Source organism: Fusarium falciforme, chromosome 5 (assembly GCF_026873545.1).
Source record: "Fusarium falciforme chromosome 5, complete sequence".
In the NCBI taxonomy this organism is placed as follows: Eukaryota; Fungi; Ascomycota; class Sordariomycetes; order Hypocreales; family Nectriaceae; genus Fusarium; species Fusarium falciforme.
The window spans coordinates 1,989,531-2,001,827 of NC_070548.1; the positions used below are offsets into that span (position 1 = coordinate 1,989,531).

Genomic DNA, 12,297 nt, shown 5'->3' on the forward strand with positions numbered 1-12,297 from the left:
ATTAATCTTGACTCAAATCTAAGATGGTCATTGAATACAAGGTGCTATGTAAGTAAAACCTGATAAATGCAAGGCATAGAGTCATAGAGCAACATTTATTGACTAACATTTAAGTGAAGCTGGAGAGAAATTATGTCATGATAAAGTGTGCAATCATAACTTCAATGTCACTCAAGAGCATAGTAAGTGGTTGGAAAGAATAGAGTTGCTGTCGAGGTTCTCTAGACACGGCAAAGAAGCACATGATGCTGCCTCTAATGCCCAAATCAAGTAGCTCATCAACGAGTGACTCAACGAATCTTCCTCAAACAATTGCCCATAGTATCATTCCATCATCAAAGAAAAGGAAAAAAAAGGAGAAAAAAAATCAAGGTATCTCAAAGTATCAACTCTCGCAGACTCATAAACCCTCTTAAACATGTGCTGGTTGACATATACATGCGAGACCCATCAGGTCCTCAATGTTTAGAGAGCCCATCACGAAGAGCGACGGCTGTACACGCCTTGGTTGTTTGGCGGCGATCCATGGTTGTTGTTATTGTCGCGCTTTGGTGGTGCAGGGGGATTGCCCCCCTGATGTTGCACCTGTGGAGGAGCAGACGCCCCTGCGAGATAGTCGTAGGAAACCCTACGGACTTTGCTCCCTTGGCAGAGCTTGCAGATTTGACTAGTTCTGGGTTAGCAACGCTTGACAATAGTGATATGATGAGTAGACCTACGCTTCGCGTTGGAACGAGCCGCTGCAAAGATCGCAGGTGATCCAGGTCATGCCATACTCGTCAAAGACGTAGGAGGAAAGGGGTGAGCTCATGATGGCAACTTAAGAAGAAGGCTGTCTGAGATGAGGCTGAGTTCAAGTTGATCTGGCTGTTGTCGTTCAAGTTGTTTGCTCAACTAAAAGAACACCATCCTGAGACGTTGGGAATCTTGCTGGTATATATACTCGGGATCTGGACATCATCAACACTGCCGAAGGAGAACAGCCAACAGACTGGGTCCCGTCCGTCCATGATGGCAACCAACACCTCACCGCCCCGCGGAGAGTTATCAAGACGAGGGTTGACACAAGCGCGTCCGTCTGTCAGAGTCGGTAGCTGCTGTCATGACGCCGGCTGCAATCGGGTCTTGTGATGGCGATCATGTCAAGGATGGGCAGTTGCCTTGATTCGGGCTCTCACACCTCGACCGTAAAAGCCATGTCATGTCTGGGATAACCTGAGCCCAACCGTGAAAGGAAAAAGGTCCAGGCGGTAACGGCTTCCACATTCGCTACCGCTCTGTGGTCATCTTGGGCCTCATTTCGAGGCGTCCATCCATGCTCATGCCCACGCCTTCTCCGCAGCGCGCAACTACAACTGCAACTGCACACGGTGGACCGAATGGCGAACAGCCTTGGCTTCCTACGCCTCCTGCAGCCTCCCCCTCGGTCTGCGCAAGGAGCGCCTCGCGGACCACATCCTCGGTGCCTACTGGAGTGTTGGGCGGGGAGTAAATCCCTCGACGTCTTGACCGGTTCCGGAGAGGACCGGCAAATGGAAGCCCGCGCTGACCAAGCCCGCCGGCTCACTGCATGATCGCTAGGTCGTGCTTCACGTTCCGGCCGCCGACGAGCCAACCTAGGCCAAGACCCGTCGAGAGCGGCGGATTCGGCTGAACGTCTGCGGCCTCGCGGTTGGCGGCAGCATCCCAGCTCTAAGAAACAAGCACCTAGATACTATTGCGTGCATCCATGATTAAGCTCCTGCATCAGCCATGAGACCATGTGCGAGGGGCTTGTTGGGGTAGGGCAAGAGTCGGCCAAGTCATTTGTCAAATCCACGTCACATCTTGTTTGAGAAGCAGATATCTGAATCTCGTGCAATGTCAGGTGTAGCCTTACCTGGAGGCGGCCTTGGGCTGAAGGTGAGGCAATGACACTGACAAACGGCCCTGTCCGATGATGTAGTTGTCGTCCAGTGGTTCTCTGTAGTGCTTCCATAGCAGCCTGTGTTATCCAGCATGTACAGGCCCGAGGCTGTGGACGCCTCGGCCGCCGTCCCCGTCCCGCGTCCGTCCCGTGTCGTCGCCCGGTGCATCCTCCCGATAAGCGTCGGGCCCCCGTTCAGCTCAGCAAGGATTCTTTCCCTTCCTTTCACAACTAGACCGACTTTTTTTCGGCAGACCGTTTACATGTTCGTTTCTGTATTAGGGAGGGCCGAAAAGCCCGTTCCCGAGACAGGACCAAGCATGCAAGGCCACGACGTTTTTGTCGACATCCCACGCTTGTGTTCCCCATCATCAGCTCGACCGGTCAACAATAGTCGTCCCGAATCGACCAAGCGAATCCCAGGAATAGAACGAGTTAGACCGGCAACTCTTTGTGATTTCATCGACGTGTACGTGTGCTTCACTTCCCTGGCTGTATCTTGTCGTGTTACCCTCTTATCCTCTGGGACCCTTGTCACGCGCCTTGTCGTCTGCCCATTCAGGGTTATCTAAGAGTAAAAATCACTGGTAGAAAGAACTGTGACCAATCTGAGAGTTTGTCATTGATTAATGCCGTCTCTGGCCTTTTGCTCGGCACAAGAGCTCGGCCAGTGCAAACGAGGCTATTCACGATCTGACCACCATGTTCCACCTCCCTTGGTTCAGTTGGTCCACGAGTCACAACCCACCATCCGTAGACACTTGTCGAGAGAATCAAGGTGGGGGTCTGGCGTAGAAATTGGGCACAAGGCAATTTTAAGTCTGTTTCACAAACTTTCTGGCAAGGCTCATCAGGAGATATGATGCCAGATGCCTTGATTTTCAGTCCTGCAGATCCAGTTTCCGACAATTGAGCTGCTTTGATTAGATGGCATCCACGTTGATGCCAGAACATCAGATGACCCACAATGCAGCTCGAGGCAATCGATGGCAACGCCGGCGATACGAGGCCTCAGCTCGCAACAGAGGGACAACCTGATTCGCGGGGCAACGTGGCTATCAATAGACAGCCCAACTATGTGTCGCATGGCGCGGCTTCGGCTTCGGACTCTTCTCCGATAACTTACTGACAAATGCTCGGTTGAGAGGGCCTCAGATAGGTCAACCACCGTCTCGGCTTCGGCGTTACAAGCAGGGGCTCCGGCACTTGCGCATGCCACTGACGAATATCTGATGTATTCCCCAAGACTGAAGCCGAGTTGTCAGGTTTTCTGACCAAAATCCGAGACAAAACGGCAGGTATGTCTAAGAGTTTCCGAGAGAGCAGGGGTCGACAAGCCGTAGTCAACGTCCAACGGCGTCGCACAGCATTGGACCTGCATTGTGACATATTCGTGAAATGATCTGATAATGCTGTTGAGAGTTATTTTGAAATTGACGTTGGCCAGAGGGAAGGGTATCCGTGGAGGGTAGAAGAGACCGGACTTGACATGTGGGCGAATACGTTCTCAAGCTGAACTCCTCAAACAATCGCCATGAATCACGCGTAGAGGCCGAACGCTGAGAATAATAGCAAGCGATATGTGTGTAGATGACAGCACTCGAGTCCAGCGATGATTCAGCGTGGCGTTGTCATAACGGCTGTGGGTAGCCGCCTGCAAAGCAAGGCTTACCTGCCTGACCCAATCGTTGAACAGTCCACTGGAACATGCTGGCGTGGACAGGTTCTGGTAGCACTCGAAGAAAAGAGCCCCGACATCCTGAGTCGGTGGCCCATGCAAAAACCTGTCGCCAATATGCGAGACGGGTGATGGCATGGGCAAAAACGTCGATGAGCTCGTGTGACCTGTCGTACAGGCGGAGGTTCCTCCGACACACAATGACGAGTTCGGCGGATAGGCAGCGCCCCACGGAATCCAGCAGAGGTACCTTCGTTCGTCTGAAAGCTTGTCATTTCGTATGTGACGTGGATCCAACTCGTGATGGTGTCTTTCTCGGTGTATCGTCTTCGTGGGATGACATTGAGCCATGTTGCATGCCGAAACAAATCATTTCGTTCTCCAAACGCCTCCATGGCAATCCCATGACTCTGACGAGATGATTTCCAGTCTTGACTTGCATGAAAGAAAAGTTCGTGGTTAGAAAACAAGAAAAGTATATGTCGTGCTGTGAGGAAGGCAGGGAGGAGGGTTATGCTTGACATCGGGGTCATGCACGGATTAGAGCATACCCCGATTGGTGCATCTCGGCGACCGCGTCCCGCGCAGCGCAGGCCAAAGTTAGGAATCAATGGGAGTTACGATACCTCTAGAGCTACCTCTCGCCTCCCTCACCCTAGAAAAGGCTACAAAGTCCCTGGAGGACTCGTCTACCATGAGCTGAGCTTCAAGCGACTGATTTACCGTCTTCAACATGTCTGTCATTCTCTGCACTGGTAAATGCGACTGACCTACTCTACGACTTGCGACTCGCGAGCTAACCCACGTCGCAGCTGGATATGACCACACGATCAGGTTCGATTCGACCCGCGCTTCCTCCGCGAGTTTCCCCCGTTGACACTCTTTCTCGATAGGTTTTGGGAGGCATTGTCGGGTATCTGTTCGCGCACCATACAGCACCCAGACTCGCAGGTGAACCGTCTGTGCATCTCACCCGACAAGCGATACCTCGCTGCCGCGGGCCACCACACGGTCAAGCTCTACGATATCAAGTCGACCAATCCGAACCCGCTGCTGACTTTCGAGGGTCATACTGGAAACATCACCGGTGTCGCCTTTCACTGCGAGGGAAAATGGATGGTGACTAGCTCCGAGGACGGCACCGTCAAGATCTGGGAGACGAGGACAGGGACAATTCAACGAAGCTATAACCATGGCTGCCCTGTCAATGATGTTGTAATCCACCCAAACCAGGGTGAGATTATAAGCTGCGATCGGTCTGGCAGCGTGAGAGTCTGGGACTTGGCCGAGAACAACTGTTCCCACGAACTCATCCCAGAAGAAGACGTCTCAGTCTCCAGCGTCACAGTCGCTAGTGACGGCTCTCTCCTATGCGCTGCGAATAATGCCGTAGGTTTTCAACACCTCACCTGACAGTCTGATTCTGACATATACAGGGCAACGTGTTTGTATGGAACCTTATCCAGAACTTTGACCGCACCCAATTAGTCCCAGTCACGCACTTCAGCGCTCACAAGGAATACATCACGCGTATCTTGCTCTCACCTGACGTCAAGAAGTTGGCGACCTGCAGCGCCGACCACACGGCAAAGATATGGGAGGTCAAGAACATTGAGCCCACCACAGACCCGGAACCCAAGCCGTACCCGCTCGAGGCAACCCTCACCGGCCACCAGCGCTGGGTCTGGGACTGCGCCTTCAGCGCTGACTCTGCCTACCTGGTGACGGCCTGCTCGGACCACTACGCGCGACTTTGGGAACTGCATAGCCAGCAGATCATTCGCCAGTACAACGGGCACCATAGAGGAGCGGTTTGCGTCGCGCTCAACGATTATTCCGAGACGCGATGATTCAGGCATTGGGTGCTGTCAAGATTGGTTGGCCGGAGAATGGCGTTGGGTCCGTGTGTTTTGGTTGTTTAAAGATGTGTTGATGATTGTTCGAGAGGTTTTGTATGCTCCTCGCATGGCAGGCTAGCTGTACCCGATTGTGTATGAATGGCAAGTGTTAGACTCGCATATGAAGTTCTATATTGTAGTGTCTTTGCGGTGATTGGTTCTGAAACGATGTCAAAGTAAGAAAAGGAGTGAATACTCGACACATCAACTAGGCTCTTTGCCACATCTAAGACCAATCCAAGAGCAAAAGAAAAAGATCTAAAGGAAAAATGATTTCTTATTAAGTCTCTTCTACCCATCTGTTTAATGCTTATGCTAGGATATGTTATATGTGTGCTAAATATGCTCTCAGGCAAGATCATGATACTACAACTCTTCTAATGGGACGTGGCGCAAGACATGAGGCATCCTTGAAAGGATAGTCCAATGTGGCGATGTCGAGTCGGATGTGGTTCTTGACAAGTGCGATATTTGTCATTGAGAAGACTAGATTGGATATGAGAAGTGAATCTGGTAAAGTCACGGTAGTGGTGAAGACATATTGTGAAGCAGCAACTCGATTGCTCATGCTAGATGCAAAGCTAATAGGTCGCTGCAGATTTCCGTATGGCATTCCATCGCTCGTGAAATTATTCGCCCATCTTGTTGAGACGGTCCTTGGCAGACTCCTTTGCCTCATCCGAAGCGTTGGGGTTGCTCAGGGTCCTAGAACTTGGTCAGTACAGGCCTACACCTCTGAAGACGAAGAGACTCACGACTTGAGGCCACCAGCAACATTACCAGGGTTCTTCTCCTTGTTGTCACCGGCCTTGGAGACTGATGTGCGTGTTAGATTCTATTTCATGGTCAAAAGATGAAAGTTCTTTACCATTGCCGTCGTTGAACTCCTCATGAAGAACCTTCTTGGAGTGCTCCTTGGCCTCCTGGGAGGTGTTGGGGTTGTTGATGGTAGCCTTGTGGCCGCCGGCGATCTGAGCATCGGTCATCTTGATGGTTGTGGGTGGTAGATTGGAGTTGATGGAAGTGGTTGTTGTTGCTGTTGCTGCTTAGGATTGTTGTGCTGATGAGAATGAAGAGAGAGTATTCATCGAAGGACAACGTCCCCTTCTTATACTTGCTCCTCGACACTCATCCTCGCAGATCGCCGATGTGCTCTTGAACAACCACCGTGAAAATCGACTTCATTGACGCAATTGATGACCTCCTCGATCCTCTAGCTCATCTATTCCGGCGGTGAAGCTACTAGTAGTCTCGCACATTTCACGACCTCCTACTCGCTCGATCACAGAGCTTTCATTCTAGAGACTGTGCCGTCTGCCAGAGTGGTGACGTGTGGGCGTATCCGGGGTAAGACTTCTACAGGGATTCTTTCTCTCGGTCAGGAACAAACACTCCATGCCTCCCCTTGCGTGCCAGTCTGCCCTCTACGGCATCAGTCATCTTCGGCAAAAGGCGTGCCCGGGAGATGCTAACCTGTGCGATCAAGGTTAGCTCCGATCCGGGCTACTGCGAGGCATCAGGGCGGCTTGTATACACCGATGGCCGGTGAGTTATTAGGCAGACGAGGAAGAGTCCTCCATCGAGATTCACGGTCAATAGAAGAACTTTGGTTCACCGCCGTGATGCAGCAGATATCACCGCGCTCGTCAACGTCGTAGCCCAGGGGTTAAAGTTGAGACTGTCGGGTTTGGGGGCCTAAGATATCAAGTCATGACGCATCAATTTTGACGGTTGATCAAAAACAACACACACTTGCCCGTTGTAGAAACGGCCGCGAGATGACGGGTTTTGTTTTAACAGAGAAAAGACGCCAAAAAGCAAAGAGAAAAGAGACGGGAGACGCGGGCTGCTCCGTCGATGAATCATCATTGGCGTGTTGTGCATGACGTCGAGACGTGTCTGGTGCTGACACGAACACTGCGCGAAGTCCCGTGAATCTGCACACGCAACAGACTACTGTGTGAATCAAGGTTCAGGTGAGATGATGAATGAGAGGTCAGGAATTGTCCTCTTGTGAATGTCTTGGGAAGGGTTTGAGTGGTAAAGGAAAAAAAGGACAAGAGTTCAGCCGAATGCAAGAGACGAGCTGAGATGATGCTGTAACACGGCTCGGAGGTACGCGACCATGTCAGACCTGATCTCACAGAGTTTCTCGTAAAGGAGATGGCCGTGGTGATCGGTCATTGCCGGATTATGTGCATCTCTTGTCACTGGGAGAAAAGGGGATTGATGATGGGATAGCATTTGGTCCTTCATCAGACAAAGGCCGCAACCAGCAAGCCAATGACCATCGTGATCCCGGATATGTATGTTGATCCGGAACTCTGAAGAAACCACCTTTTGGAAACCGACCCAGGCCAGGCGTCCTTTTGAACGCCACGTCGATCAAAGAGCCCAACTCGAGTCGGCGTGTCCGCGTCAAACCCGACGAATCAGGGTCAAGAGGTGCCCCCTGCGCGGCTCTTGGCCATGCGTCCATCACCAGAAACCTCCACCCGCACGAGGTCCCGGCTAGAAAAGATTGGATGAGAGAGGCCTACCACGGGCTACACTCGGAGTGTTTTTCAAGACGGCACATGACGTCGTGTAAGAACCTTATACCCCATGTCCAGCTGAGCAGGGATCTGAAGAGTGAGCGGACCCAAGCGCCCGGGGCGGTCTGCATGACTTGACCAGAAGAATCCGTTGGGATGGTTGATGTCGATTGTCAGAAAAGAAACAGAAGAAAATGCGGCTAAAAACCTCAGCGCAGCCAACCACGCGGCGTGTGGGGGAATAGCAAGCCACGCCCAAGCCCCCCTGAAGGAGGAAGATCGGGGGCGTCTCCATCCTGTGTCTGGACCCCTGTAGCAAATAGCGTCAGCTAGAGCGAGGCTGAGGCCGGCCCGCCACCTCCAATAATAGAACGCATCTGGCATCTTGTGTCGATGACATCCACCTTGGATCAACACCATCTACAACTCCAAACTCCGCTCACAGGCCTCACAGGGCTGCCAGACGAAAGCCCTCTCAGACGCACGAGCCTCCTGTTCCCTCGTCTCTCTCTCTCTCTCATTCTACACGCCCCCCCTGGACTCCACGCATCCATCCCTCCTTGAGCCTAGAACAATCATGACCTCAGACGACAAGCCCCCAGTCTTCAACTACATCCTGAGCTTCATCCTCGTAGGGCTCGCATGGGGCTTCACGACCCCTTTCATCCGCCGGGCCGCCCAGTCTCACAACCCTCCTGCGCATCCGGTCCTCGAGAGCCCTGCCGTCCAGGCCAGCTGGCTCAAGTCCAAGGTCTACGGGGCATTCTTCGGGGTTGTCGATCTCCTGAGGAACCCTCGCTACGCCATCCCGCTGGTTCTCAACCTCACGGGAAGTGTGTGGTTCTTTCTGCTCATTGGCAAGGCCGGTAAGTCTGCTGTCTCTGATGGGCGCCTGTCAGAAGAGTGTCGATCCTCCCAACTAGTCTAGACCGGCCGAGGTTGACAGGTCGCCACCTCTAACCTCTGTATCAACTGCTGATGACGACAATTATCCAGAACTGAGCCTGACGGTACCCATTGTGAACACTTTGGCGTTCCTATTCACCGTTCTCGGTGATTGGTACGTTGACGGCAAGGTAATCAGCCGAGGTGAGTGTTTTTAGTGCCTATTCTTCGGAGGTTGTCTCTAAACGTCTATTCCAGATACCGCAGTTGGGATGGGCCTCATGCTGGGCGGTATTGCCTTGTGCGTCCAGAGCAAGCGTTGATATATATCGGCCATTTTATGTATAACATGTAACTGTTATGAATCTTCATGCACAAATGTCAGTCCGGTGTCTCCGGATTGGTTACCGCCGTTTGCAGCATGTTGATGCGTGACTCCACCGCAAAGCCTCCCATGCTTGGAGGCATTTGTTGAAGGTGCAAATATTTACTGTCAATTCAAGTCTTGTAGAAACTATGAATAGAGAAAAATTGGCGAATTTTTACATCTATGCCAGACTTGTCTTGAGTCAATATTTCGTGACAATTGCAAGCTGGACGCATCTTAACACGTTGGAGCACCAATATGTCCCCGTCTTACCATAATGCGCATACTCGCTTAAAAGCAGGAACAACGCCTTTCTGGAAAACGGTGCATATAGTAGACCGCCATATGCCACCATGCCAAGAATAGTTTCTAGCGTAGAAGGATGTTCCAAAATGTCTGTCCAGATGTAGTCAAACTCGTTTGTCATCTAGACGCCAAATGATCCAAACAATGCCAGCTAATTGTCCATGTTAATCTTCTGCAGCAACTTCACTTCTCACAAAATAGCCAAAACAAGGTAAAGTAATTGTTCATGTTGATTCTTCTGCTCCTGGCAGTAGTTGTATTACAATGGAGCCCAGCCCCATGTTGACCCCCCTTGGAGGAGGAACCCTCTCTCTATCTCTTTGGATATGATGCCCATGCCAGGTTGCAAATGCCATTTCATGACCATGAATAAAAAAAAAAAAGGTTCATGAATCTTTCTCGGTCGTGAGAATGTCGAACAGAAAAACACACTTGGTTCTCCTTGACCACCCCTTTTTCTCCTTGCGTGTATTTCACCAGTTCCCAAAAAAGAAAACCCGACATATAAGAAAAAGAACTCCGTGCAAAAATGTTCCGGCCGTAGGGGTTTATCGCGTAAGAATCGTAGGCGTCAAGAATAGAAAATTCGTGTGAGGCGTTGGGTTGTTGTTTTTGTCGGTTCATTCATGAAGTTGTTGTTGTGTTGCTTCCGGGGTATCTTTGATCGCTTCATCACTTCTTCTTCCCCCCTTCAAGCCATTCGTTCATCGGCGTGCTCGAAGCCAGCGGAGCACGCTTCGAAGGCTGGGGTCTTCGGCCGTCCAGCGGCCCATTCCGTCGTCCGAGGCCTTGAGCTCAGCGTAGATTACTTCGTCGCTGACGGCTGCCAGTTCCTAATCACAGAGGCGGTCAGTTGGGAGCCCCCAAGAGAAATCAAGAAGACGGTCGTACCGTTCGAAGTTGGCGGTCGCAGGCGCGGAGTTGCGACTGGTTTCTCGATGGTGAGCCGCTCTGCAGCACCTGTCGTCGGTATTCGACCCATCGTTGCGCCGCCGCCTGACGGAGATAGATCTTCTGTCCCTCGTGTCGTCTTGCGTACGCGTCCAGAAGAACCCTTTACCACAATGGTCAGCCTCGAAAACCCCTTATCCTGCACGAAAAACACCTACTGCTTGAGCTCGGCCTTCATCTGCTCGTCCTCGCCGCCAGGAGGGTTGGGCACGCTCGTGTCCGCCGCACATTCCAGAATGTGCTGTCCATCCAGTGCACACTGGCGGAGAGCAGCCCAGCCCTCGGTGTAGTAGTCACCCGTGTCCTCGGGGTCGACAGGGGCCGCGGCGATGTAGTACTGCAGCGTTCGGAAATCGGAGAGAACCTCAGCAACCCGTGCTGTGCGATACTCGTTCACTGTGGGGAGACAAGGGTTTTACGTGTCAGTGCTTCTGAGCTGCTGTAGGGAGGGTCGGGGGGGAGAGATGGGATGGGAGGGGCGGCGGTGCAAGGCTGCGGCCTGGGGAACCAATTGTTCTCCCAGGAGAGCCGCCAAGGTTGCCGGATACGACGTACATCCGTCCATTGTTATAGAGATTCCGGAGTGGCAGAGAATGTGTAGACAAAGGTTCAAAAGTTGACTAGGAATGGTTGAGAGTCGTGTGTCGGTCAAGCCAGTAAAGGTCGAGAGATATTCGAAAGGGATATAATTGCGATTTTGTTGTTGCAGAGGAAAGCAAAGTTGGTGAAAGGTCGAATGGTAGACGGAGGAAAACAGGCAAGGAAATGATTATAGAGACTTTGTCATGCCGATCACTGGACAATTGAGAGAAGCCGGTTCTTCAAATGCTGCTTGACTGAACAAGTCACAACACGATTCCATCAACCGACTTGGGCATCCTTTTTGTATATCGTGATGGTCCGTCGAAGGCCTCCCGATGAGTAGTCCCCCCCCTTCGGAGAAAAAAAACACAAGGAACCACAAGCCTATGCTCCGGAAAGGGACCCATCTCCTAGAGGAGAGACGAAGGCGAGCTGCCAACAGCCTTTCACTCTTTGCACCCCACCAAAACGGGAGCGAACGGCTACTAGGGGCCACCCCCTCCTTAGCTTGGTACAGTAGACACACAAACGAAGACGACACGACATCCATCACAGAGTGTAAGGGACCCGGCAATTGAGCCAGCCTTCTCATGCGGGCCACCAGTGAGAGGGTCGGGAGCGCTGCCTCCACCCGGCGGGTGGCAGGGTCCTATCCAAGCTGGAAAGGAGGAGCTCAAACACACATACGACCCTGGACGAGCTGTGGCGAAAACCACTTCTGTCGAACCGACGACCGAAGCCTCACCCTCAGCCCTATCCCACCCCTGGCAGCAGCATAGTTTAATGCAGGGCCCGTAGGATGGGCACGTCATGGGTCATGGGAGGTGTAAGGAATTGGGAGCCGTGAATGGTGGACAAGCCACTCTCCGCGATAGGCCTGCATGTCCGAGAGAGTTTCTGAGGCGTCCTGGAGGCTTCTCCTTGGCTTCGGCCGACAGATACACCCACAAAGCCTCGTGTCACCAACCCTGGATGGGGATAGAGACGCCGAGACGCGGTGCTGCTTGTCTGAGCCGCGTGGGTCGGGGCCATTTGCGAATCGAAAGGCGTCGATTCCCTTCTGCTTTTCTTTACAAAGCAGAAAGGGCCGGGCTGTGTCCACAAATCTACCAGACGAGAGATAGGTACCGGACTGTAGTTGCAGGGGTTCCGGAAGAGGGGGGGATTGCGGTCAGAATGACCAAGCACCT

At 52.2% G+C, this 12,297-nt stretch overlaps 4 protein-coding genes and 1 pseudogene across 5 annotated transcripts, besides 1 other annotated feature; 2 read left to right on the forward strand and 3 right to left on the reverse strand.

Moving 5' to 3' along the window:
- Nucleotides 1-477: 477 nt before the first annotated feature.
- NCS54_00683000 (Hypothetical protein) lies at nucleotides 478-811 on the reverse strand (the record flags this gene model as incomplete). The annotated part of the gene is made up of 2 exons (XM_053152273.1): nucleotides 478-673; nucleotides 720-811. The coding sequence occupies 2 exons, from the start codon at nucleotides 809-811 to the stop codon at nucleotides 478-480; spliced, it is 288 nt and encodes a 95-aa protein (XP_053008248.1).
- Nucleotides 812-4,317: 3,506 nt separating this feature from the next.
- NCS54_00683100 (Target of rapamycin complex subunit LST8) lies at nucleotides 4,318-5,434 on the forward strand (the record flags this gene model as incomplete). Its single annotated transcript, XM_053152274.1, has 4 exons — nucleotides 4,318-4,339; nucleotides 4,397-4,418; nucleotides 4,478-4,973; nucleotides 5,021-5,434. The coding sequence occupies 4 exons, from the start codon at nucleotides 4,318-4,320 to the stop codon at nucleotides 5,432-5,434; spliced, it is 954 nt and encodes a 317-aa protein (XP_053008249.1).
- Nucleotides 5,435-6,111: 677 nt separating this feature from the next.
- On the reverse strand, nucleotides 6,112-6,468 carry NCS54_00683200 (Hypothetical protein; the record flags this gene model as incomplete). The annotated part of the gene is made up of 3 exons (XM_053152275.1): nucleotides 6,112-6,187; nucleotides 6,238-6,298; nucleotides 6,351-6,468. 3 exons carry the CDS (start codon nucleotides 6,466-6,468, stop codon nucleotides 6,112-6,114), a joined length of 255 nt encoding a protein of 84 aa, XP_053008250.1.
- A 1,960-nt stretch (nucleotides 6,469-8,428) lies between these two features.
- Nucleotides 8,429-9,224, forward strand: NCS54_00683300 (annotated as a pseudogene). Its single transcript has 3 exons — nucleotides 8,429-8,882; nucleotides 9,013-9,105; nucleotides 9,160-9,224.
- Nucleotides 8,429-9,224: a sequence feature.
- Nucleotides 9,225-10,278: 1,054 nt separating this feature from the next.
- Nucleotides 10,279-11,090, reverse strand: NCS54_00683400 (Hypothetical protein; the record flags this gene model as incomplete). The annotated part of the gene is made up of 4 exons (XM_053152276.1): nucleotides 10,279-10,407; nucleotides 10,466-10,628; nucleotides 10,684-10,921; nucleotides 11,081-11,090. The coding sequence occupies 4 exons, from the start codon at nucleotides 11,088-11,090 to the stop codon at nucleotides 10,279-10,281; spliced, it is 540 nt and encodes a 179-aa protein (XP_053008251.1).
- Nucleotides 11,091-12,297: the final 1,207 nt, after the last annotated feature.